This window comes from Orbicella faveolata, unplaced genomic scaffold, assembly GCF_042242905.1.
Source record: "Orbicella faveolata isolate gen_17 unplaced genomic scaffold, um_ofav_v1 contig_27, whole genome shotgun sequence".
NCBI classification, from domain to species: domain Eukaryota; kingdom Metazoa; phylum Cnidaria; class Anthozoa; order Scleractinia; family Merulinidae; genus Orbicella; species Orbicella faveolata.
This window is the reverse complement of record NW_028301555.1, coordinates 6763630-6790450: the sequence shown is the minus strand read 5'-3', so window position 1 is coordinate 6790450 and position 26821 is coordinate 6763630. Positions and strand designations below refer to the sequence as shown.

The window sequence follows — 26821 nt, the reverse complement described above, 5'->3', positions numbered from 1 at the left end:
ATCCAGTGACTGACTATAGATCATAAGGACCCTCTTTTGATGGATAGTTAGACTTGGGAGCACGGTATTGTATGGACCACTTGCCAAAAGCCAATAATAAGTCTAGTCTCAGGGCCAGGGGGCAAGAAACAAACTGGTACTTGTTCGTTGGACTGACCAGTCTTTAAAGACGAGCCACAAAGTGAATAACAGATTCTTTGATTAAACGGGTGTAGAAAAATTCTCCTTAATTGCATATAGTACCTCGAGGTCATCTGTATCAACCCCAGCCTTTCGTCCACAATCCAGAAGATCACCGAGATATGATCTGTATTCTAAAATACGTTCAACAGGGCGATCCAGAAGTTCATCAACAGGACGAGAAGGACCCTCTGCCTCACACTTCTGCAACGTTGAAAAGGATAGTTAAAAATAATAACTGAAAAATACTTGTCTAATACTAATCCTTATTCCTTGTTCAGCTGCAGGTAATAAATTTTCATAGTAACGAAAAGTAGAAGTAAAACGCGAACCTATCAACCACGCCATGTACATTACATGTGCAGAGTCTCTACCAGGCAAGAAATAATATTTTAAGGAAGTCTTAATTATCTCCAGTTTCCATCCTTCTGGTTAAATCTGGAATTCTCATATGATGGCAAATCCAGACATAATACACAACCAACCAAGTGTATGGTTTTAGTTTAAACGTGGAATAGTAACAAAACTACTGTAATACTTCCAAACCCACCTCGAAGAAGTCTTTTGGTTGAGATTCTAAAAAGCTGTCCGAGTCCCCTTTTCCATCACAGAAGGTTATATATCTGTCAAGCTCATGTTCCTTTAAATACAGAAATGCATTTATCAGAGAAGGCTCTTTTCATACCAGATCTATACAAAAGTGTAATGAATGACTTTGAAAAGCTCTAACTCTGGACTACACATCTAACATGCAATGAACAGTTTGCATTTGTTAAGACAAACCACGACGGCATTTTAACATAGTGGTTTGTCACCAGCAACGGATCTAAAAATATAGGGAAAATTTTTTTCTCTGTGACATACCTGTAAACTGACAAACCCGACATTTTACTCTTCAATAAACTTAAGAGCGAACATACCCTTTTCTTGAAGACCCTGCCAACTTCTGAAGGATTTCCTTTACACTTAGCCAGCTCCTCACAAAAGATCCTGCAAATAACCAAATACACATCCGTCATGATATCCACAATTCGAAGAACAAGATATTCTACCAACTGTTTGAAACTAACAGCCATAAAAAAAAATAAATCAAGTCTTGTCTTTGAGGTGACGTTAGTTTCAACAGTTGCACAATTAACGCAGATGGGATTAACTTACACTTTGTGGAAGAAGAAGATGTCCTCTGAATTGATGAAGATGGTGTCTTTATTGTCCGCCACCTCAGGTGGAGCTTTGGGTAGCTGATAGATATAATCCTGCGAGATATACATGGAAATATATGGGTCTCAATCTATGCTCTCATAGGAGAATCTTTGTTTACAACATTTGCCTCATTAGCATAAGTAATACAGTTTCTGATGGAGCCACAAAAACATTAGTTCTGAATATTGAAAGGGTACAGCACGATTAACTGTCCCAAGGAATTTGAGCCTGATCTATTGAATGCTTTTGTACGATGCGGGTTTAAAAACTCACGTTTTTACAAAGAATATATGAGCTCATTAGCGCTTTTGCCACCTAGAAATTTTGCTGTTTTTGAAAGCGAATTTCTCCTCGAATATTACCCCCAAAAGAGCCAAATTACTAAGTTTCACAAGCTCCTTAGCTGTTTGTAGTCAATTTGTGTCTAGGTGATGCCTCCTCTGTGCAAAGTCGTATGTTGATGAGGAAAAATGTAAACAATGACGTCAGCAAAGATCGCTCTATAAAGGCATTATATAAACAATCGGTCCTTTTTCCAAAGCATCAACCCCTTCATCTCTGTAGATACAAGAAGAAAGGGTATGAGAATAGAACCTGCTCAGAATGAGGGGGAAAATGTCCTGAAATAGAAGGCATTAAGGTCATTCCCCAGTATTGCATTGCGCATCCCTAGTGCGCATAATTTCACGCGTGATTAGCGCGCGCGCATTAAAAAATGGCGGCTTTTTCTTTACAGCTGGACCTCACCATCGAGGTAAATCGTCACTTTCTCGCAAACGAGTATGGTGACCTACCATTTTTTTTCCTGTTGTTTTGAATTGAGTAATAAATTTCTCTGTGTTAAATATATATGGACCAATTCTCAGTGTAGAACAAAAAGCAATCGTCGGAAACGTGAATTTAGCAAACAATCGTGACTACAATCATGGTACTATTATAAGGATTTATATGGGTATAAACAAGGTGCTGTTGTTCCTAAACGAACATGGGGACCCCTCATTTTTATTTCAAAATTTAAGTTCCTATAATATAAACAATCAATACGCAAAGTTTCACAAAAATCTCGGTGCAGGTTCTATTTCAGTGGAATGACCTTAATTTCAATAATCCAACTCCATACCTCAGCAAGGGATCTCAAGTCATCCACATATTTTTCTTCACTTTCAATCAACTTATCAGTGATGGCATTCATCTTTTGCAGCTCAGCTTCTTTGTCCAAGTCAGGGGCTTCCCCATTCATATAAGGATATGGGAGTGTTAGTTCCACTGCATCAAAGTTGAAGTCCTTGGGTGTGGTCATGAGGTGCACCTCAGACTCGACCCTAGGTTGATCTTCATCAGCTGGGTGGCCATTTGGTAGCTGACTTGAATCAACGCATGGGGCAGACCCCCTTCGTGGGGTCCCTGGTGGTGTGAAGATCAGAACTGAACCAGCATGTTGTGGAATGAGAAGCTCAACATGTTTTGGGGGTTGCATTCTAGAGTAAGAGAATAAACAAATTAATTGTAAAGCATTAAGAATTTCAAGCTATAGCTGTTACGCTGGCCAGAAATCTCACGCTACTTTAGTAGACGTTTTCTCAAAATATACTTTTGTTGCCAGTTTGCAAAATTGTTATCTCGGCTTGTCTCGTCTCGTTCAGTTCCGTTCTGTATCGAATAAAAAGTGTTTACGTGCAAACCAAGGCTATTTACGTTGTGGACAGAGAGAGACAGTCGCTAAATTTCCATTGAAACAAAAATAAACCTGGAGGGTTGAAGTACTTACTGTCTACGACTACTAGCAACAGAATCTTCAATCCTCCTACAGATGTTTTCATTTGCTCTTTTCATGTCTCCTTCAACTCTGTCAATCTCTTCAGGGCTGGTCTTGTCCAAGGTATCAGGAGCACTCTCAACAGTTTTCTTGGACCGCACATTGACATTTAGATTCTCAGAAGGTGGCAGAGCACCAAAAACATAGAGATTTGACGTCATTTCGGGTTTTTCTGGAACCAGCATCTCCACTTCAGTTCTTGTCTCTTGTTTGATGCTTGTTGTGGTTTCTCTTGTTGTTGTTTTCCACACTCTTTTCCTTATGAGTTGCAGCTGATCCGACGAGGATGGTGGTGCTGTTTCCGTGTGAAGGGCTGTTTCAACTTCAATGTCTTTGCTGACGAAGGGTCCAAGCGAAGTCACTGTGACATCTTTCTTCACCACTTCTGCACCCCATGGAGACAAAGCCATTTGATTAGGTTCTCGCTTAGTATCTTCACTTATGTGAACCAGTATCTCATGCTCTGGGATCTCAGCTGGTTTCACAGCCTTGCCTCCCTCGAACCAACCCTGGATCTCTGACTTGATGATGGGCTCAATCTTCTGTTCAGCTTCTACGCTCACTGGTGCATCTGACCTCACTCGCACTGACACCTGTGGACGCTTGGCTGGTCCAACTTCCTCAAGTACATCCCGATCACCAGGTCTCTTGCTGCCTAGAACCCCATCAATGAATGATGACAAGACATTCACTCGCACTGGCTTCTCATAATCTGCTGAGATGGGAGTGGATTCCAGAAGTTCTTTCTCATAGGCCTCTACACTTTCAGCTGTTACTTCTTCCGCCTGATAAAAATCAATGAAATGAAGTTAATCTGTACGTCAGCTGTACTCTACAAAATGACAAAAGGATAAATGCTAGAACTGTACATTTACACGTACAGTTTGACGAGTGAGATTTTGACTTGTGCTACATATTAAATAATGATTCAAAATATAATTTACAGTACTATATGAATGCCAAGAAACCCAGCAGAAACCGAGGATGACTCATTTCGACGATGGTCAACAACTTGAACACACGGGGTTCATGTTGACCTTTGCTTTAAGTTTGGTTCGAAAATCATTTTGCTAACCCAAATCTTTTTGCCAACCCATACAGGTTAGAAGAAGTAAACTGTTACTGTACCTTGGGAGGTAGTCCTCTCTGCTTTCTCTCCCTAAGTCTCTCTGCTAAGCGGAATAGGTCATTATCCATGAGATCAAATTTGGTGGTAATCTCATTCTGTTTAGACATGAGATCTTTGGCTCTGGAGCGAGGTTCATCCATCGTGAGCTTGGCGGAGAGTTCAGCCAATTTTTTTAGCCGTGCCTCTTGCTTGTTGAGGCCTGGCTTGACAAAGCCTTCTAACATGTCAAGAAGCTCTATGACTTCTTCCTCTGTTTTGCATCTTTTTGCTCCATCTCGCGTGGTTTTCAAGAAGTGCTCACTGTCACTGATCCAAACTGATGCCTACCAAAGAGAAAAGAAGATTTCAAGAAGTTCAGTTACATAAAATACATACAAGATGGCTTCCTAGGATGATAGCAGATAGGGATTAATTGCACCTGCCAAGATTCCTCTGGGAGTGGGTATAAAAACTGAGCTGGTTAACCAGAGGATTAATGGAGCATGAGATAGGAAGAACTCCCAATTGCGGATACAAGGTACAAGTTTCAACAGAGGGCATTTCTTTGTGCCCTACATGAGACAAAGCACCAGTGCAATTTTCAACCTGGACGCTGGAGAGCGTTATCCAGCCTTCGAACAACCGGGACCGGAAGGACAGATTTTTTTTTTTTTTTCAATATGTTTTATTAATAACCTATGACATAACAATACATTACAGTACATAACTTACTTACAAGTAATTATAGGAGTACAAAAAACAAAAGTGAGAACTTACGGAAAAAAAAAAAAGAGATAAAAGTACAAGAAGAAATAAGTACGAGAAAGAAAATAAGACGGAAAACAGGTTCCTTTTTCTAAACTAATAGAGTTAATATCTACAATGGCCAGTAATGTGGCTCCTTTTTTTTTTTTGGTTTTGTTGTTATATCCATTTTGATATTCTATTTATTGTTAAGCGTTACAACTTTATCTGTTTCTTAGCTTTGTGCTTCTCTATTTGAAGTTTACTTGCAAGGATGGCCATGAAAGCTTCCCAGTAGTACTCTTCTTCTTTTCTAGAGGCAGTGTAAATATAGTGTTTTGCAATAATCAAGCAGAGGTTTAAACCAAGTCGATGAGAGAAGTCATTGGTAACACCATATATTATCCTGTTTTCATCAAGAGTCATTGGCTCAGAGTTTTTGGAAATCCACCAGTTAGTAAACTGAGACCAAAAGCTCTTAACTTTCAAACAGGTTGCAAAAAGGTGGGTTAGTGTTTGTCTTTCAGAGCATAGGTGACATTTACCAGAAGGACAGATGGAAGGATGGATGGAGCAACTGACTATCATTTTTGTCTTGGTAACAAACCTGTTCGTAAAGTTGGTGATATTCTATTGATGCCTCCAGCATGGCTCTGTGATCCTCCATCCTGGACAAAAATCTCTGCCAGCGGACTTCCATTGCAGACACTTGTCGCATAATGGCAGGAGCATCATGGTGATTCAACTGTCTCAACTTTTCTGCTTCCTCTACCAGTCTGCCAACTTCTACATCAGCAGGCTGACAAACAATTTAAATTATAACATTGTAATCCAAGTGGTTACTTATCATGGAATGATTTGGAGCGATTTTCAACTAGAGTTGAAAGTAATCAGGCAACTACCTTGGTTTTGGTTTTGTTTTTGGTTTTAGCACAGTTTGAGATTTGCTGAGTAGTCTAATTGATACAAAGTAACTGGTTTGGTTTAGGTTTTACGACACTCAATTAAAAACTGCTCTAAAAAAATCACAATCGCAGTAAAAGTCCTCATTCTTGATTCAGTTTGGCTAATTTATAAACAATAAGAAAGCGTGATCTTCAAAGCCCTACCTTCACAGATTCCAGAAATGAATCAGAGTCTTGCAGAAGAGTAACAGCGTCAAGTAAAGTGACACCAAACTTCCGGTTGAGAGCAAGTAGCTCTCGAGTGTGCTCCTCGATAGTCAGGTTGACCTGTTAGCATATAATTTATACTTAGTGTGGAACTGGATATAAAACCAGACATATTACACAAACAGTATTTTCAAAGTAAATTTTCTTGGGTACTGGCAAATTTTTCGGGTAGTAAATACTATCAAATGCCTGATCGTTTGTGGTACCCTGAGGATTTGGCGAAGGTGGTAATGCTAAAATGTTGGTCATATATTTTGACTTGTACAGACCTGAAATATGCCTTTTTCATACATTTGTGGGGCATCCTAGCAAGAGTTATGCAGAGTGAGATAAGTGGCACTTAAGCCGGGAGGAGTAACGATCCTACTAGTTGTTTCATGCGGTACAGAAGCCGACATGAGGTCTGGCTGTATGGGTCACCTATGTGCACATGTCTAACCACTGCATTCACTTGATAAGTCTTTCAGAACATACCGTACTGATGGCTTGTTCAAATTCACATAGTCGCACACTTTCAAGCAGCTTGTCTTTATGATGCTCCCACAGAGTTCTCCATTCATCATGCCTCCCTTCTGACCTCTCAAGGAAACCCTTGATTTCATCGCGCGACACAGAGACTGCAGCTGAGGTGGCAGCTCGACTCAAGACATCTTGTGCACTAACGGTGGTGAAGTTGTAAAGGTCTTGAACTGTCTGGTAGTTGGCAAGATGATCCTGAAGGAGAAGCTGTGCGTTGTTTATGTCTCTTGGAAGAGGCTGTTTTCGTATTCCATATGTCATGTCATCCATCATTTGAAGGAGCTGGAGAGAAAAATTTAGTGAAGATTAGAGCTACACAGTCTTCACATCTTGAAAAGTTTAACCTAAATTTTTCAAGTTCATCATTTGCAATCAGAGTCGATGATCTTCATCCTTGAACATCCTTGCTTCTCTATGGTTTTTCTATCTTTAGTAAAATATTTTTAGGTTTCCTTCAATTTAAAGGTAATTTCGTATATGGCCAAAATAACCAAAAATACCATGACTGAGCTCCTTTAGGCTATAATTTCAGTAGGGTTTTGACTGACATTACCCACTCACTACCAAAATCACCACAGTTCAAAATTGAAAAGTATTGAAATGAAAACAGTACCTGACAAAACAACCATCAAATAACTTTCAATCCAATGGTCACACAGTAGGGCCTTCAACACTAATGAATCCCATCATAATAAACAGCTCATTTACTAATTATGTACCATCTGATACTGGAACAGGTCTGACCTCAAATTATGGCAAGTGCTTTCAAAATATCAATACCAAATGTGTGCTGTAAAACCACATGTGTAACAAGGAATGAGTAACTCACTTTTTCTACACTAGTGTAAAATGTTGCCGACATGGACAGAAGCACCTCATAATCTGCCAGGAGTGTCTTGAACCTCTGATATGCTATTTGTAATTCATCTGTGATTACTCTGATTGCTGCCTTGTAACTACCCTCTGCCTCTGAGAGCTCCTCTGCTGCACGGAGATGAGATTGAACATCTTCATCTGTGCGCTGAAGGATAAAAGCAAGTGACGACTTCTGTTATTACAATGATTTTTGCAGTCAACAGAAATGGCTGATTGAAACGAAATAAGTGAAACTGCTTTTCTCACACACTGCTGGGGTTTGGGTATAGGTAATGTGATCTATGAGGCAGGCAATTGTTTCTGTTGCATCTGCCATTGCTGTCTTTCCCACCCACCCACCTGAAGATTTTAAGTTTCTGTACAATACCAGTATAGTGTACAAGCCTTGCATGATTTATGTTATTTGCAGTCTTAAGCAGAATGCTACTTGTATTAGCTTTGATTTTGCAATAAAGGCCAGCCAGCAGCAGTCAGCTTGGCATGGCTACCAATGGTGTGTGAGAAAGGGAGGTTAATAATTTCAGACGTTCCTGATGTCAACAACAGATTCTCTACCACTGGTTTCAAGTGCAATCCATTTAACACAGGTCAGATTTTTCCAGCTTACCCTTGCAGCATCTTTGAACCTTAGCAGTTTGCCTTCAAGCTCTCTCGGATCAGCTGGAAGGGAACTGTAGTCAACTTTGACTGGGAAAAAAGCATCACTTTGTTCTTTGACCCACAAGATGACCTAGTGTAATAGAAGAAATAGAACAACAATGACTTAGCAAAGGAAATTCTTAGGTTTGATAAGTACATACATTGACTGCGTATCTGTCAATTAGTCAGTGTTACTGACAGTCAGTCAGTGAGTCACTCACTCAATGGGTCAAAGAGTCAGTCAATCAAGCAGACATTTATGCACCAGTCAGAGTACACATTTGCCTATAGTCTCTCTGTCTGTCTGTCTGTATGTCAGTTGCCTGTCAGTCAACTAGCCAGTCGTTCATTTATCAATAGTTATAAATACAGTACAGTGCTCTGCAGATATGGATTTAGGAAGCCATACATCAATAACAGCAATTTATAAGTATATTTGAATGCACATACTAGAAACATTTTAATTGATGACTTACCTCTCTAGTATCCTTTTCAAACTGTACAAACTCAGCACTCAGTTGTCTGTTCTTGTTCAGTTGTTCTTCTCTTAGAGTCCACAGCTGACCAAGTTTGTGGACCCTGGCTTCCAGAGTGGCCAGGAACGTCTGTATGCATTCAGCAGCTGCCCCCCTGTCCAAATGTTCCTCTCTGGTCTCCTAACAAGGAACACAGTTGTGGCTTAAAAAACACTACTATACATAAAACGATCAATCTGTATTATCACAAATATTTTGTTAGATTAGACAACAACCTTGCTCAATTTTTATCTGCATCAATGACTACATGTATTCTTATTAGCAGTTCGACAGAGGACAAAGGGTGGGAAGGAAAAATTGAAAAGCGGAAAAGGAAACAATGGGTCAACTTAAGAACAAACTAGAGAGACACAACTCTAAATCAAAGCAAACCAATGCTGAGCATAAAGCTAACTTCTACAATGGTTGACTGGTCAACAACCTGCATTGTAGCCTCTTGGAACCCTTTGTTGTTAACTTAGTATCAGATGTCACCTACTTTTCGCAGTTCATCTAGAAGAGCTTGTGACTCCTTCTGCATTTGCCCAGATGCAGAAAGAATAGCATCCTGCAGCTGTTCCTGCCGAGCAAGCATTGCTGGTGATGCATCCACGTTCTCCTTTGGTTCATCACTTGTCAGCTGACTGGAGAGCTCTTCCAATTTGCTGAAAAGCTGTTGAAAAACCAATGAGTAGATGAGGCAACTACATGTAGGATTGTCTGCTTTTCTTCGAACTGGACACCTTATTGAAAACCATCCATTCAAATCTTTCTAAGTTAATTCTGACAAGCAGCTACAGAAGTGCATCAACCAGCAAGTTGATGGCTGTCTTAAATACACAAATAAATTATATATAAATTCCAAGATTTAGAGAGGAAGCCATATCAGCCTCACATGGTTTTCACGTAATACCTCTATCCTGGTTGAATAAGAATTTGGAGATGTTGGTTTTGTAGACGGAGGAAAATCGGAGAACCTGGAAACAAACCCTCAGAGCAAGGCGAGAACCAACAACAAACTTAACCTACATAGGGCACCGGGCCGGAATCAAACCCCAGCCTTATTGGTGGGAGGCAGGCACCCTCATCACTGCACCATCCCTGCTCACCCATCCCTGTCTTTCCTTCTATGACTCATTGAATCAATTAGCAATGTACAGTATACACAATTATAGACCAACTGTACACCTTTCTAGAATTCCTCTTTCCTAACTATAACCAGTCTTGCTAGAAATGCACCTACCAGTTGTCTATGTCGATGGAAATCAAAGTACATTTTCCCCAACTTCAGCCTGTAGTCAAGTCGAGCAGTGAACCTGTTCCAAAGATCCTGCATGTCTTGCACCTTAGCAATGTCTGTCTTTGACCGTGCATTTGATACATCAACAGCTTTGGCTATTTTGTCCTCAAGTGCCTACAGATGAATAGCAAAGATATGATCAAGCATAATTGTAGAAGACCAGGTTGAAGAATTCTCAAGAGAGGTGCAACTCTTCTTTTTGGTGGGAAAGTGTATTATATGGAGACTGAACAGGATCACCATGCCATGTCCTTAAGCAAGTCCCCTTTCTTTTCATGTTTACATCTACCCTCACCCCCCCCCCCCCCCGCCCCCCAAAGAAAAAATTGTACTAGTTTATAAATTATTGGCTTCACAAATTTAATATCTCACCTGTCTATCTGAATCAAGTTCCTGGTGTGAATACAAGAAATCCTGTGATGTTTTAACAGAATCACCCATCACAGTATTGTGATCAAGAAAGTCTTCACCAACATTCTTTACCCATCCACAGAGCTGTATCAGAAAAAGAACAGTGTCAGCCTTGAAGCTCTGATCAACACAATAAAAAGAAAATATTTAAACCTCTTCCCATCCTACGCTAGAAAAAAAAAAACAATCCTTACTTCCTATTGCCATAAATTTCTTTCAGTGATAGAGTACATCTGAGAATTGGGTACTTCATCAAGATAATAACTATCCTCTAAAGCTGAACCGATGTTGTAAGGAGAAGTTACATTTTGATCAGACTCTTACATCTTCCAACTCCTTCTCAGAAGGATCAGGTTCCACATTGACGAGCATTGCTGTGCTGCGTTCTTGCAGTTCTTCATACATTCTTACTATCACTGGTTGGTGTTTACCGTCTGCCAGTTTCTCTTGTAGCATCTTGCCATCTCGAAGCTGTGCTGCAGATGCTGCATTGATTGCACCATAGAGCTCCTTTTGATCTTCCACTGTGAGTTTCTCTTCAGTGATTTTGTCTCCAATTTCATCAAGCTTACTCAGAGCCTTAAAGTAAAGAAATCAAGGGCTTACACATCAACACAAACATTTTCACTATCCTTACGTCAAATATCAGATGCTTGTTTCTACAGGTACCTTTGGCTGGGTTTTAAAATTACACATTCTTCTTAATGATTGTAATATATGTCTTTGCCATTATTTCTGAAAAGCTACAGTACTTCAAGTTACAGTCAAGACCAAGGGAACACTTACAACCAGGGCCTGTTCTGTTATACACATACACATGTAGGAGATTGCAAAAAATTCACCATTTTACCAGGACCAAACCTGTCTTTACTAATGACAAATAAAAGTTTTACAAACTTTGTGTGTGTAACTAAACAAAGATGTTGGGCCTCGGAGCACTAGTAGCTAACAATTAAACACACAAAAACAGAACTCTTGTGCATGTAAAATTTCACATTAAGTAATTTCCGTGATTTTCAACCTGTGTGAACATTTGCCTGATTCGTCGATAGTACCATATAAAGGTATTACAGTCAAGTCTCTTGTCATGGACACCTCATAATTTACAGACACCTCTATAACACAGACATCCCCTTATTATGGACAGTTGACTGGGTCCCAACGAAACCTGATTTCATATAATCTCTACCTCTATAATATGTCTACCTCCCTTATACAGAGACTTAGCTCTGCCTATTTTGTGTTGGTACTAGAAAGGTTTGACCTTACAGTATTATCAAAGTTAAATAGTCACTTACTCTGCAGTTGTTTTTGTAAAAGGCTATTGTCTCCAGCAATAGTTTCCTTCTATCCTCCACACGTTGTTTGAACAACTGCAAATTTGTCTGTAGTTGGGTAATTTTTTGCTGTGTGTCCTGCATGTCGCACAAGTCGCCGTTCACAAGCTTTTCTGTTTCTCGTGCAAGTCTCTGTCCAGCCTCCTCCTTTTCCTGAAGATAAAAAAAGAAGAAAGAAAAGCTCAAACCAATATGGCACCTATGATGTATCACTAAATTTTTTAATGTGCAATTAACACAAGCATATTTCAGTGAAAGTTTTGTCTTGAGCAGATGCTAAGCAGTGGCCCTTCAATAAAAGTATGTACATGTACTAAGTATATCACATATGCTCTACAGTGTATGTACCTCCTATCTATATACATGTTGTAAAAATGTAAATTACATCTACCAGAATGTTATGTTGTTGAGTTACGTCATTATTTTCTTTTGACCCGAGGTGTAACAAATCTCATGAAAGCGCTTGCAAACCCTAATCATAATCAAAGATGGCTGCAGTGCTCAAAGGAACTAACAGTTTTTGTCTTTTTTCATGGGACCAGCAGAAGGCGGGATACACTTTGGGGTAGTGAAAAAGAGGTACATATCTGTGTTGTGCTACATAAGGTTTTGGCAACACCTAGGAAATAGTAGATTAGAATTCTCTCAGACATCTAAAGGTACATGACCCAAGGTCAGAGTGAAGAGTACAAAGGACTGATTGGAACACCTTCAGTTAAGTCACTGGAGAAGAAAAACCTGAATACCTGTGCAGCTTCCTCAAATTTGGAGTGTTCATCAAGTAGGACTTGTGTCGATGCTGCAGAATCTCCATATTCTTGGTAGCTAAGATAATCCTCGGCTTCTTCATTCAGCCATTTTGTGATCTGTTACAAGAAACAGTATTGAACTGACTTGTTACAGTAACAAAATTATGATCTTCTGACCATCCTGAATGGAAAGTGTCTTTTTAAATATAGTTAAATGAAATTTAACATAGTTAACGACCAGGAGCTAGTCTGGTCAGTAGCGTTTTTGCAGGTGGTTGTTAGTATTTTGGCCATCTGTTAACATTTGTTTAGCGTTTGGTGCATTCTGTAGCATTTGATATAGTTGTTAGTGTTTTGGCCATCTGTTTGCATTTGTTTAGCGTTTGGTGCATTCTGTAGCGTTTGATATAGTTCAATAGAATTTGACATAGTTTATGACCAGAAGTTAGTCTGGTCAGTAGCATTTTTTGTAGGCGTTTGATAGTGTTTTGGCCATCTTTTAGCGTTTGTTTAGCGTTTGGTGCATTCTGTAGCATTTGCAGCGGTCATATGGTCGTGAGAGCCCTGGGGCTGACATCTTCCAGCGGTATTTTTGGTTAGTACGTGCATCGTCATCCCATGTGCTTGCAGTGTGTTCGCTGCTCTGTTAGTGTGGCATTGTGGATTGAATTACAGTTTAGCAGTTCGCAGCATTTTCTCCCTATTCCCCCCCCCCCCCCCCCCCTTCTTTTCAGCATTTTTTTTTTCCACTGAGCCATCTGGCTTGAGTGTGACGGGTGCATGTAGGGGGCCTGGCGCGGGGGGCTCGTGGCTCGTTGCTGGTTAGGAAGGCCAGTCGGGTGTTCTAGTGCCTTGGGGATGTGACTGCGGTTGCAGCCCCCAGGTCTCGTAGGCACCTTCCCTGCACTAGCAACTTGGGCATTAAGTGAGAATTAAGTAGCTCACAGCTGTCAAGTAATTGTATTGATTTTGGTACAAAAGTGTGCATCTTTGTAAATTTTATCAGTTCAATGTGTAATAAATAAAAGATATTACATCGCCATGCAGAGATACAAAATTTCTCTTCGAGTGTTGAAAAATACTTCACTAGTGAGCGCAGCGTACGAGTGAAGTCTTTTTTTAACACAAGGAGAGAAATTTCGTATCTCCAAGTGCCAGTGCAATGTTCTATTCATTATATACACACCAAGGAAATACCAAACAATTTCACTTTTGCTGCGAAAGCCATGATATATTATGTAACCATAGCACTGGTGATCTTTTCGCATAAGAAGATAACATGTTATTTTCACGTGTGAAGATACCATGATTTCACGTGAAAGATCACTTGGTATTTCATTGGTGTTTATAAAATGAACTTAGTTCCTCTTACTGAGTTGTTCTGAGTTAGGAAAACAACAAATTGACAAAATGAGTTCACAGTGATGTAACAAGGTCACAAATGGATAATTCACCTTTTGTATTTCCTCATCAATCTTGCATCTCTTAATACACTGCTCCAGAACCTTTTTCCGTTCTTTCCACTGTTCATCAAGTTGTTGCCGTCGATGATGCAGTGCTTCTAGAATACGCTCAACACTATAACATGCTGCTTTTGTGGCGTGGCTATTGTTTATGTCAGCATGTGCACTGGCCTCGCGTAATTTGTCCAGTAGCGCTTGTCCTTTGGCTAAAGTCTGCATCGATAATTCTAACACACTTTTCCTTAGCTCCTGATGTTGATGAAGTAATGATGATGATGACGTCACATCTTCCGCTAAGAGAACACGACTGACTTCATCTTGCGTTGCATCAATTTTGCCAGAGAACTGTACAGAAACAAATAAAAATCAAAATGATATTTCCAATTCTTATGAAATAAGTCAAGATCAAAGTCATCAAAATAATGGCTAATGACAAAATGACTTGGAATAATCATGCAGGGTTCATAACACTCCTGACCAATTAATTAAATAATTCATAATGAGTACCTTCCACATCTCCCCTTCTGCAATCAGCTTTAAGTTTTCGTTTCTACACTTCCGCAAGATATTTTAGAGTGGATAATACAAATTTTAAAAGGCAATGGGCTGATGCCATCACATATTACTAACTGGTATCTCTAGAGGAGAAGTAGAAGATGGAATTTTGCAGGCAACAGAGCCATAAATAATTATTTAAAGGCTTCTTTGTTTGTAACTCAGTTGACCCATCATCCCATCCCACTACTGGTCTTAAGTATTAGCTAATCCATAAGATACTTGGTGTCACATTTCCCATCACAATAATTGGATATACGCAGATTATCCCTCAATGGGTCAAAGATCATTATCTAACAACATTGCCAACTGACTTGTACAGTTCTGTACTAGTAAACAAAGCTAATCATTTCCATAGTTCAACAATAACAAATAAATGCATAAACTATAACAGAAAGCAGTTTATTTTTACTAAAAAACAACCCACAGTCTAGAACAAAGTGCAGTGATAAACAGCTCCTTAATATGATTATAAAGTACAGTACGTGTGGAACATATGCATAGGAGTGATAATCGATGCAAATCAAGGCCAGCAATGTCCAAAAGATAGAGATGTAATTTAATTAGTGCTATAAAGTGCTACATGATATCAAATTTCACTTCAACACTTTTATAACACATACCTACTGTGCATAGGAAGTAATACCATCATGTAAGAAGTCATGGAAAGTGTTAACAATAATGTAGGTATATACAGTAGAAGAAGTCAATACCATAATCATGTGACATAACTGTACAATATCAAATCCGACATTAACACTTTTATTACCAGGCGTTATTCATGGCCAAGGCCAAAAAAACAAAAAATTGTCAAAGGTCATAAAAACACCGCACATGACCATGTACTCTGTAAGTATTGAAAAACTTTTAAATTAATAAGAGTACAAATAATTTTGATTGACTTTAGAAAGAATCAGGAAGTTATTGCTTTTAATAGCATACAATAGTACATGTAGGTGTCAAAGTTAGACAGTGTTCTGTTAAAGAGACAGATCAAGCATAAAAAATCCAGCAAGTTATGTTATCTGACTCACTTAGGAATAACAGAACACATATGATGATTTGGCAAGCACATTTATTGACCTGATGGAATTTGTTATTGACATCATAACTTATCTCACTAGGACACTTGTTAGACCTTTACTGAGTCCCTTCTTAGTTTGACTATCTGTCAAAAAACTACTGACATTAAAACAGGAACTTTTTTGATATAAGAAAGGAAATGTTTACTGAGCGATTTACAGTATAAAGACAAATCAGTTCCATTTCTGTAACTACATGCAAGTAGGTGATCAGGGATTTCCATTCTTCTTCTTAAAGGAAACTTTGATAGACATTTACTCAAATTAAAGAAAAAAAGGAAAACAACAGTGCAGTTGGAACAAATAATCCACCATGATTTTGTTTATTTTTTGGTCTGACCTTTAAGCCAATTATTTATTAATAAAAAAAGTGTTATATTGCATAGACTTGAAAATAACATCCACCAATACCTGCGGTGAAACACACATTCCATACTAATTGGAGTATTATCCATATTAATCTAAAAAGTATTCATCTACATTTTATCATTCCATCTATATACGCAGTTATTTCATTCTAATTAGAGTGGAATCCCAAATTCTCAAACCCTCAGTTTTTCGAGCCTCTTGATAACTCGAACCAAAAGTTGTTCCCCCTCCTCAGTCAAACGCTGTAATTTTACCCTGTTTTCTCTAACCATCCGATTTTTCAACCCAATTTTTGTATCCCTTAGAGGTAAGAAAAATCGCGATTCCACTGTATTCCATAATTTAGAATCTTGTTTAGAGGCATTTAACCTTCAATCAACATGATAAAAGGGTATTTTTAGCTACATATTGAGTAATTAAAATTCTTCTAAGGACTGTTCAAGAATAATAGACTAGTATACCTTAACAATATTAACAACATAAAGCAAGTACCTTTAGATAATTGATTGCACCACTTAATTCAGAACGCTTAAAGCATCTTCATATGTTTAGCAAACTTCACTGATTATAACACATTCAGCACATTCAAAGTAACAGCTTACACATATGCTACAATGTAAAACATGAATAAAATTTAGGCTTTTTACTTTCATTTGGCACAAGATCAACAGCAATTTGAACCAAAACAAACACCAAAAATATCTCAATAGAAGATACCTTCAAAAGGCAGACTATGAGGGCCAGCTGGATCACATGAAACAAAATTTAACACTTGCAGCTATCATTTACATGTGTGCACTGATTTAACTTTTTGGAAATGAAAAAAAAAATTCTTGTAACTAACTCACTAAAATACTTAACAGCAGATGGAAATACTCATGTGTAAACAATTTAAACATTGTTCTTGGTCTGGTATCATAAAAACAATTTTAACACATAGATTAAGTACTGATCTTGGAAAAAAAATTTCTGCTTCTACACACACTTAATGCATGCCAACAAACAGATTGAACAAATCAGTGAGATTATTATACAACATTTGGGCAAAATGGCATTCATTACTGTAGCTGAGAGAACATCTTGAAGGATACAACTTTTAAAGATATGCCGAGTGCATGGCTTTAGAGAGATTACAAGATTTGTTTTTGGACAATTACTAAATTAGCTTGTTAAAACTATTGAATACTCACAGTCCATACTGTGTGTCAATGTTGTAAAGAGAAGATGCAAAGGGTTTTGCCTTACAAAGAACAGATTAGACCACCAGAACTTGGGTTGAATTTACAAAATACAACAAACTTCTCTTTCCCATAAAAGGTATCGTAAAAAAATAAATCCTACAATAATTGCTATTTACTTTGCATTCCATGGATTTTTCAGGGCAATCTTTTTCTTAAGAGGTCAAGCCTTGTTAGGACCTTTCCTTTTGCATATAATTATCATGATTAAACTCCTATTGCATGACTGACTTAATAAATATATTTCTTGGTACCTCATGGCCTCAAACCTGAAACAGTTATACTGCATTTGGAAAGAATAAACAAGCAATCAAGTACCTTTGATGACAGATTTAGTCCATTAACAGGGATAAGACTTCACATCAAATTTCAAATTGTATTAGACCAATGTCATCTTTAGTTTTTCATTTGATACCATTTGTTCCAGACTACTTGTTCAGTAACCATTTATGTGAACCATTGAATTCAATTTACACCCAAATATAGTACACTGGGTGCCACTTAGTGTCACATTTAAGTCCTACATAACAAGCAAAAAGAGGATGGTGCCAAGATTTGGTGCTTCACGCCCCTACATTTGGCAACCATTGAAATTCATCAATTAGCACATCTTCGGGAATCTTCGGCAATGTTTGGAAGTCATCAGAACATCTTCAGTAATGTTGGGGAGTCGTCAGATTTGTTTCACAAATTTGGTAATGTGGATACAAAAATCACACGCATTTGATTTACAAAAAGTTGGCAGGTACATGTATAATCTTTTCCACAACCATTTAAACCCAGACAAGTATAAGATTCTACTTATAGTACTCAACATCCTGCTAAAAACCAGATTGCAACTGTCAATGTCACAGAACTGACATCAAGTTAAATAGATTTAACTAAATATGTTTCCCTTATCTGAGCTAAGCACAGCTGCAACAAGCTCCAGGAATGTGGGTCAGTGAAAATGTTTGCACCACAGAGCTGAAAAGGCTACATATCCCAAAATAACTCTCAAGAAGTTACATGTATGCCAATTTTACTGAACCCTTTGTCCTTAATCGCTGATAACAGATAATATATAATGCAACCTTTGACCTTCTGCCGTTAACAGGAAGTCAAGCCAGATGCCACACAAAACTTTGGTAACAATGAGTCCCCTTGTCCCCAGGGGAGTTACATAATGATATTGGGACAGGAAATCCAGAAAGGAAGATTTGGTGGCATCTGCAAGCACTTAATCTCAATTCATGTAAATTCATACTTGTAAAATCAACACTGTTTTAAAATTAACATCACTATCATCATCATTATCATTATCACAGTGCTTTGGACATGGCCACTATCTATCACTGTGTACATGTAATTTCAGGGAAATACCCATACCCACTACAAGGCCATTGGAAATTCTGAGAGTGGATGGTGGGAGCTTTGCAGGGAGTTGTTTGAAGTTAAACTGTAATTTCCAGGGGAGTCAGTGATTCACTGCAACAAAACCTTCTGCAAAAGGGGTATGGCCATTTTCTAGAACAGCACACCGCCAGTGTAATGGATGCCTGAATGTAGAGGGGGGGAATTCCTGACCAGTTTGTAAAGCTTGCCAATAATATGGGAACACTATTTTATCTGCGGGCATCTGCGTGTAGACCACAGTGAAGGACTGTCAAGGTCAAGGATCCACCCACAATTACATGGGCAGGTTTAACACACAAAATGGCAAAATAACAATAAACTATTTTGCAATAATATGACATGAGTCAGTAAGCCAGCCTAAATAGCACCCGAGTTAACCTAAATAATTATGACTGGCTCGACAATGGTTTGCTCTCAATAATAGTAACAGGAGTTTCATTAAGGGCCAGGTACCAGACAAACGGACCAGCTGTGAGGACCATTTTGCCTACCTGGTATGACCATCTAGTGGAAAGTTTTTCCTATAAAGAAATTCACTCCAAATATTTTTGCCAGCTTGTGAAAACCAGTTGCCCTCCTACTGGAAACATCAATGAAAACCCTGATTGTAAGGGTAACCCTTACAAGCACGCGTATCCCACATTGACTCTTACTTGCAGTGCCATTTGGACATTTCATGTTTTAAACATGACGCAGTCACACTTATGCAGGAACATTCATTTCCATCAAACTTTATCATACCTCTTCTACACTGTGATGAAAAGCTACAGAAGTGTCAAGAAGTATTCTCCTTCCCTCTAACTGTACATTGAGGTCATTCCACGCCTCCTCTAGAGAATCTGCCATCCTTCCATAAGGCTGCCTTCCTTCTTCTTCTGTTGGAGTTACATGAAGTGACTTGATTATCTGAATGAGCTCAGCAACTTCTTTTTCTTTGTCCTAAAAACAGATAATTCAATAGTGACAAAAAAATGATTCACTCCCAAATAAAAAGCAATCAGAAAAAAAAAAACATGCAAAACTCTGTCATAGTATTTCATTTCAAGTGATTGCATTCCAGATGATACACAAAAATTACATGGAACTTCATTAAAAAGATGTTTCAAATAAAAGAAAATCCGAAACAGTAGTTTTTTAAGTTAGAAAAATGCTATTAGATGTTTAAGACTGAGGAAGATTTAGAAGAATTATGAACGTCTAGTTTACATGTAGAGTTAACTGGAGTGAAGTTTGACCCCTTCCCTCTTGCTTTACTAACTGGGGAAGGGCGGGCTTTCCTCTTGCTTTACGTCATTCTCCCAGATTTGCTACTAATCAGGTAAACTGGGAGAACAACCTTGACAAATTGAAGGACCAAGGGAGTGGAAAAGCTGTTCATTTTAATGCACATTTGCCATGAATAAATTTAACAAAAACTAAGTTACAATATTCAGAGAAGAAGCCACATCTGCCTTAGTTGGTTTTCATGCAGGTCCTCTATCCTGGTCGAATAACTGGAATTTGGACATATTGGTTTTTGTGGATGGTGGAAAAAGGGAAAACCTGGAGAAAAACCTTCAGGGCAAGGTGAGAACCAACAGCACATTCAACCCACATGACGCATTGGGCTGGAATCAAACCCTTGCCACACTGGTGGGAGGAGAGCGTTCACACTACTGCGCCATCCCTGCTCCCAATACCATGGTTCTCTTCCACACATTTTACTGATGTTATAATCCTGGTGGGCTGAAAAATGTCATTCATTATACCAGGTACATAAGAAAGATGGTTGTCACTGTTCAGGGTTCTACTGTATTGTTTCTTCTGTTCTAAGTAAAAGTTTCTTGAATTGTCAACTGATTACTTATATTTCACCGACTAATTCACCGTCTTTATAAATGATCCATAAACTGTGATATAACTGCCACAAAATTCCAGTTTTCATAATTCTACTACCCCACAATTTTCTCTGTTCAACTATAATCATTTTAATTTTACAGAACTTAAAGCCCTACAAGTAAACCAAATGACTTAATTGTGACAACGGAAATACACAAACAAACTTATTATATTCAATGATTCTAATAAAGGAAGAATGTCGCAAAGTCATTAAAATATCACAATAATTTTAAGTACCACTTGAACGCAATATGAGCTCCCCTGAGCATGTTTTGGAGCATGCTTGCTGAAACTGACTTGAATTGTGATGTGATAGTCACAAACACCTGTTACATTTTTATTTCAAATTTTACTTTTATCCCCTCAATGGATAGAGAGTGAAATTGTAAATTCCAAGTTCTAATTTTACAGTGTGGAGAAATGAAACTCTGAGAATACCTAACCAAAGCGATTAACATTTGAAACGTTTCTGAGTACCCACACACACAAAAAATTCACGTTAATTTTGAAAGTTCTGCAATAACCTCCCATGTCCCTCTTCAATTAAAGCTTGTTGCCTTCTTGTTATAGATATTTAGGTGATATATCAAGTGACCTTTTGACCTTCTCAACCGCAACAGACAAGTCCTGAAAATCCATTGACGAGATTTCAGGCGTATGGCGAAAGCGCTTTGTTTACACGCAGTATGGAACTTCCCGAAATACACAACTCATCGTCGGTGTCAGATACTATTTTTGTTATCTAAACAGAGCGAGCCGCAATACATTTTCGAATGCTTACGTCCTGGCGAAAATTTTTGCACACTTAGACAAGGTTAACATCGAACAAGCAGACATTTACATGTAAGAGGTTTCAATTAATCCCATCAAAAAAAGTTTTTAAACACCAAACACATACAATGATATCGCGAAGACATCAGCCCGGCTAAAAGCAAAGCCTTTCTTTAAAATTTCTATCGCGTGGTTGGAGCGAAATATCTTAAAACGCCCCAAAGTTACAATGAAATAAACTTGCTTTAAAGATTCTCTATCGCTCGTGTTAATTTCGCTTTGTTAATTCAATGAAATTAACATAAAACCAAATCGTTCGAACGAGAAAGCTAATTAGATGAAAGTTCAGAGCTCTCGCTTTGCTACTGTACTCGCGATCACCTTTCGCGTTACAATTCGCACGAAAAACATCACCATTTTAATCCATTATCAACATAGTGGCTTGCGCTGTTTAAACGAATTTTTCCAATCCCTCTGCGAGAAAGCAGTACTTTCAGTCTGTGACTACATGACTAAGTGCCTTGATTGTAAAAGGACTAAAAGAATTAATGCATGCCGTTTATAAACATTGACAATTCTGCGCAACTTAAATTTCTAGTACAGAAGGTAAATTACTAACAACGATCGCTTATCGAGAATATTTCGAAACTGGGCTACAGAAACAAATCGAATTTCTCTCCAGTTGCGTTCGACTTAAAACATTTCAGTGGTTGTGTACAAATTAATCAATTAATATTTATCCACCACAACAATAATGCATTGCTCTTTTGCTAGCATGAATTCGCGCACTCTTAAACATCTTTTGCAGGCATTCACGGCTACGTGGTCATCAAGATAAGAGATGGAAAGACACGGAATCGAACGCACGATCCAGCGCAATGAAACGCTTGATCGAACGAACAGAAACCAACAACGTTACTTCGAGTTTGGCATCTAATGACGAGCAATCGTGACCCTGTGATGGTCTCCCCTTCATCAGCATGCTGCACTCAAATGGCTTCGTTGAATTTAAACAACAAAATCCCTTTGATCAACTCACCTTCTGGACGAACTTTCAAGCAAAGGATCCGAGCAAAACACAGATGTTTTAAACGGATGTTGAGATATTCAGCCTAAATCCCACATCGACAGTCAAAAGGCTGATTACTTATGCAAACTTTAAACGCCGCAAAATACCGACACACTTGAAGCCAACCAAATTCCAAGGCGCCCTCCACGCCCCAGTGACTAAATGCTTTTCATACTTGCGGCAAATGTTTACCTTCAATCAGTCGCAGCTCACTTTTTGTGGGTTCGCTTGTAAGACGAACAGACTCAAATTACATGTCTGCGCAAATCAGACGATTGAAAAGCAACTACTGTGACACTTTAGAGACAAAATTAAACCTTTTGAACACATGGCGACTCGCGATATGACACTAAGAAACTCGCATATAAAATATTTACAAAGCTAGTTTTAATATACTCCTTATATGACAATAAACAATGCCTGTAGCCTTTAAAGGATATGGCGTGACATGATTTTCAGGCAAGGAAAAATATCATTTTGTCGCAAATTTTTAGTCGCAAGAGTAATCCATAAAAGTTTTGCCGTTTCGAACAAAGGGCAAACTTGAACAAACGCCAGCACATACGATACACACACAAAATTCCAACAATGTAGATTGTCACGGTTCTCAGTAGTTTATTACATTTTTCTTGGAATCGGCGAGCGCACTTCTCGGAATTTTGGATTCGGGTATACCGCGGGACTATCGAAATATCCAGTCTTTTATGAATCAGAGTTACGTTTTCTTAGATACACACCCTCTTTCACACTGATTCTTTCCGGTTAGACCATCACACCCATTTTGCGAATAAAGAGCGAAGTCTGATTTACCTTTTTGGCACAACCCCGCGGGGGAGGGGTGAAAGAACGGTGGAACCAAGCTTTGAACCCAGAAAATTCTCGGCGATCGTATCTATATTTTTATTGTCATTTGATGAAATGCAAGCTTTGTCACAAGGGATTTCATTAATCATCACTACTTTTATCACTTGCAAAGGTGTCAAAACTGTTAACCTTGAATTGAGAAAGCTGGCTCCGCAGATAACTCACTAATAAATATGCCTTCCTTTCGCCCCGTAAAAAAACAAGGTTAAGGTAGCGTCCACACAAGGCCGGAGTATTGTTTTAACGGCTCGTGTGCTTGAGCCGGGCAAGACCGTCAAGGTAGCGTGTGGCACGCGCGAGTTTGTAGGTGAGTCAGCGTCTTGTAAGATAAAGGACCCGTCCACACCATGCCGGAGAAATTGAAAACACAGCTTTATTTCTCCTGTTGGGTCTACCGTCCACGCTAATCTGTCACGAAAACGGAGCTTTTCGCAAAAACGCACTCCAAACCGGAGGAATTTGAAAACGCCGGCCTTTCGTTTAAGTGTGGACGGAAAACACTTTGAAAACGGAGCTTTTCGAAAACAATGGCGTCACGATTATCATATGATTTCCCTCTCCGAGTTTTCCTCGAACACAAATCCAACATGACCGGTGATTGTTCCGTTTTTTAATTCCTCTGGTGTGATGAGTGCGGACGAAAAACATTTGATGCGTTTTCAGAGTGAAACCTCCGTTTTCAAATTCCTCTGGTGTAGTGTGGGAGAGGAAGACGAACGTAGTCACTCAAAAAGGATAGATTTATTTTGTTGATCGCGCGATTCAAAAGCAGCCGCTGTCCCGGCCTGGGACGGGTTGTTCGAAAGCCGGTTTATGCTGGACTAACAGTGAACCGAGGCAGAATTATTAATTTTTCTGGTGTATTATGTAGTATATTGTACAGTTTGAGATTACTAACTCTCAAAACTGAAGGCCAGCCAATGAAACTCAGAAGGCGAGCAAACCGGAAGACAGACATGCGAGGAGTCTTCCCTCCTCTGCCGCGACACGCGAGAATCCCGCGTGGACTCGGATATCTTCTTGAGCTTAATTATTAATTAACCAGAACAAGGCAGATCGAGTTGAAGAGTCCTCGCTTACGTCTTAAACCCCTGTTGACATCTCCCCCGATAAAGCATCAAAACCATCAAGTCTGTACTCGAGATTTATGATACTTTACGTAAAGCACAAGCAGCATGTAAGTGCAATCAGTCTGCAGATATTTTTAACAGCGCTGACACAGGTAAGGTCAGAAATAATTCAACGTTATATATATATAAAAAAAAAAAACACGGGAGAGCATTCCAGAAGTTGGGTGGGAGGGCATCTCGGTTCGGAGCACTCGAAAACGTAAACTATTACTATTTTCCTGACCAAAACAGTGCTGATTTTTCTACGTTACTTGTCCCAGTCCCGTGACTATTGTCGAGCATTCATCCCAGTTTCTTCCAAAAATCGCGGATACATACTAACATCACGGGCATGATAATGAAGGGCGCGTAGAATTTCATGCAGATAGGGCCAAGTATCTCTCTCCCAACGAATTGCAAAATCATCCCCTCCCCCTCCCCGAAAAAAAAAACACAAGAAGATTCCGCAGTTGTCGCAAAGTGCAAACTAGTAGACAAAATACTGCATTGTTGTTTACATAAACCTGAGCTGACTACACGATCCAACATTATGTTGGAAATCTTTTAATATCATAGCACTGGCCCTGTGGAAGACTCTATGTCGTAAGTCGAAATATTGACATCAGCTCGTTTTGCAGTATAGCCTACGTGCAGCCGTACCCACCCCCGAAGAAAAACGGCAGCGGGGTGGGAACAGCTATACGAAGGCTACTTGCGGTGGTAGGCTCGATTTATGCCGCTCTCTAGTGTCAGCACGGCGCCGGCTCCTTTCCGGAACAGGGGCTGGTAATCGAGCCTACAATGTAGCCTCCCAGCTAAGCACACGCTCATTGGGCTCGTCACGCAATCTTGTGGGGGAGAAAGATTGCGTGACGAGTCTGCCCCACAAGATTGCGTGACGAGTCCAAAGAGCGTCTGTCTCTATGTAAGAGGCTGCGGTCAAACAGGACCAAACGATCAAATGTCGCTCTACACACGCAGTGTTGCGTGAAAATGCTTAATGAAGGTGCAGCAAGACGGTCACGCATGCTCACGCAACATGATCCAAGCAAAAAAAATCGATCGTGTGACTGAGTGTTAACGCTCGCGAACACTCGATAAAGCTCGCAACAAATCGAAGCACACTCGTCTGAAGGTCGAGTCACCATCGATGGAAAGCAACTCTTTTATCACGCAGGAAAATGTCTTGGTCATCCCAGATATCGTGTTACTAATGCGCGACAAGAGGTTAGAATAAGAACACAACACAATTGTTTCACTTCTTTACTATACAAGTTTCTGTCTTGATGAGAAAGTAAAACCGTTTGATGAGGTTGGCATTTTGTGTTGTAATTGTACAATAACAAGTGCATAAAATAGCGAAAAGCGTCATTAGAAGTACAAATGCTTCAGTACCTCGGCCAGCTTGTTCCAGGCTCTCGGGCAGCGCGGACGGGCGTTTTCGATCGTCCCCACTGACCGAGAGCCTGGAACAGGCAAACAAACGAATCATGTGAGCTTAGAAAGCAAAATTTTCAACTACTTCGGCTGATTTGCATGAGGCGTGTTACTTCTTCTCTTTTTTTTTTTTGTTTGTTTGTTTTTTTTCTTTTTTTTCTGCTAAGCCAAGTCAATTTTGTTCAACTCACACCCGAGAGAGTAATGCTATCATGTCACTTTGTCGACCAAACAGGGAAGGACTATCCAACTGAATTCACGTGTTATGGAATGAAATCGCGACAACGTAGTAATACGAGAAACATAAAGCGTGCGCGCCCTGATTGCTAACCAATCAGCGCACACATGCACATCACGTGCTACAAACCTTGAGCCTCGCTTCCAGTTCCTGGAGCTCAGAACTGAGCGCTTCAGCTTCCGCTAGGTTTTGGCCGATCACGTGTTTGTTCTCCTCTGTTTCATCCGTTTTGTCTTTCACCCACTGAAGAAGCTACAAAGTAACAGCAACAAAATAAGAAACTTTACACCAAACCCAGTGAAAACCAGTCACGTGCGGCCAGGCCAGTGCCAAACGTTCCTGTCAAGATAATTAAATTTCTGATATTTTGGGAGAACTCGAAAAAGCTGTGGAAACACTTGCATGGAGGCTCGAGGCCCCAATTCATTTCTCGTTCTCCCAAACTTCCACTCGTGTTTCCATGGCTCGATAGAAACACGGTACATGTTTTCTCTCTTAAATGTTACAATTGTTTTAAAGAGCACCGCTCTCAAGTGAGCGCCATCCATGAAAACGCGCCCCACAGGGATGACCGCAGCACTCAATTAAGTAAATACAGTATTCGTCGAGCAACTCCTTGAATAACAGTAAAACAGTCCAGTCTCTCTATCACGGACACAGCCGAAAAGTGTCTCAACTGACTGTCTGTCTGTCTGTCTGTCTGTCTATCTTAGGAGAGGTGTCCGTCTTACAGGAAGCCGATATAATAACCCAGAATATCCGTTCAGTGAATAAATATCAAATT

At 39.4% G+C, this 26821-nt stretch overlaps 1 protein-coding gene across 6 annotated transcripts in view; it reads right to left on the bottom strand.

Moving 5' to 3' along the window:
- The window catches only part of LOC110049507 (obscurin-like), a 123825-nt gene that overhangs the window by 84190 nt on the left and 12814 nt on the right, over positions 1-26821 (bottom strand). For 5 of the 6 annotated variants that reach the window (XM_089296659.1, XM_089296657.1, XM_089296658.1 and 2 more), the window contains exons 15-36: positions 26167-26289; positions 19413-19610; positions 14024-14377; positions 12567-12686; positions 11782-11973; positions 10808-11062; positions 10445-10567; positions 10016-10186; positions 9272-9445; positions 8734-8913; positions 8226-8348; positions 7572-7763; positions 6698-7024; positions 6161-6283; positions 5659-5850; positions 4328-4651; positions 3152-3984; positions 2504-2861; positions 1339-1436; positions 1101-1170; positions 731-820; positions 244-384 (exon numbers count right to left, since the gene is read on the bottom strand). In XM_089296659.1, the coding sequence (XP_089152785.1) occupies positions 244-384; positions 731-820; positions 1101-1170; positions 1339-1436; positions 2504-2861; positions 3152-3984; positions 4328-4651; positions 5659-5850; positions 6161-6283; positions 6698-7024; positions 7572-7763; positions 8226-8348; positions 8734-8913; positions 9272-9445; positions 10016-10186; positions 10445-10567; positions 10808-11062; positions 11782-11973; positions 12567-12686; positions 14024-14377; positions 19413-19610; positions 26167-26289 (4761 nt within the window). Of the gene's footprint in view, positions 1-243; positions 385-730; positions 821-1100; positions 1171-1338; positions 1437-2503; positions 2862-3151; positions 3985-4327; positions 4652-5658; positions 5851-6160; positions 6284-6697; positions 7025-7571; positions 7764-8225; positions 8349-8733; positions 8914-9271; positions 9446-10015; positions 10187-10444; positions 10568-10807; positions 11063-11781; positions 11974-12566; positions 12687-14023; positions 14378-19412; positions 19611-22359; positions 22684-26166; positions 26290-26821 lie in introns of those variants that run through there. The other variant, XM_089296661.1, reaches the window with a different exon arrangement.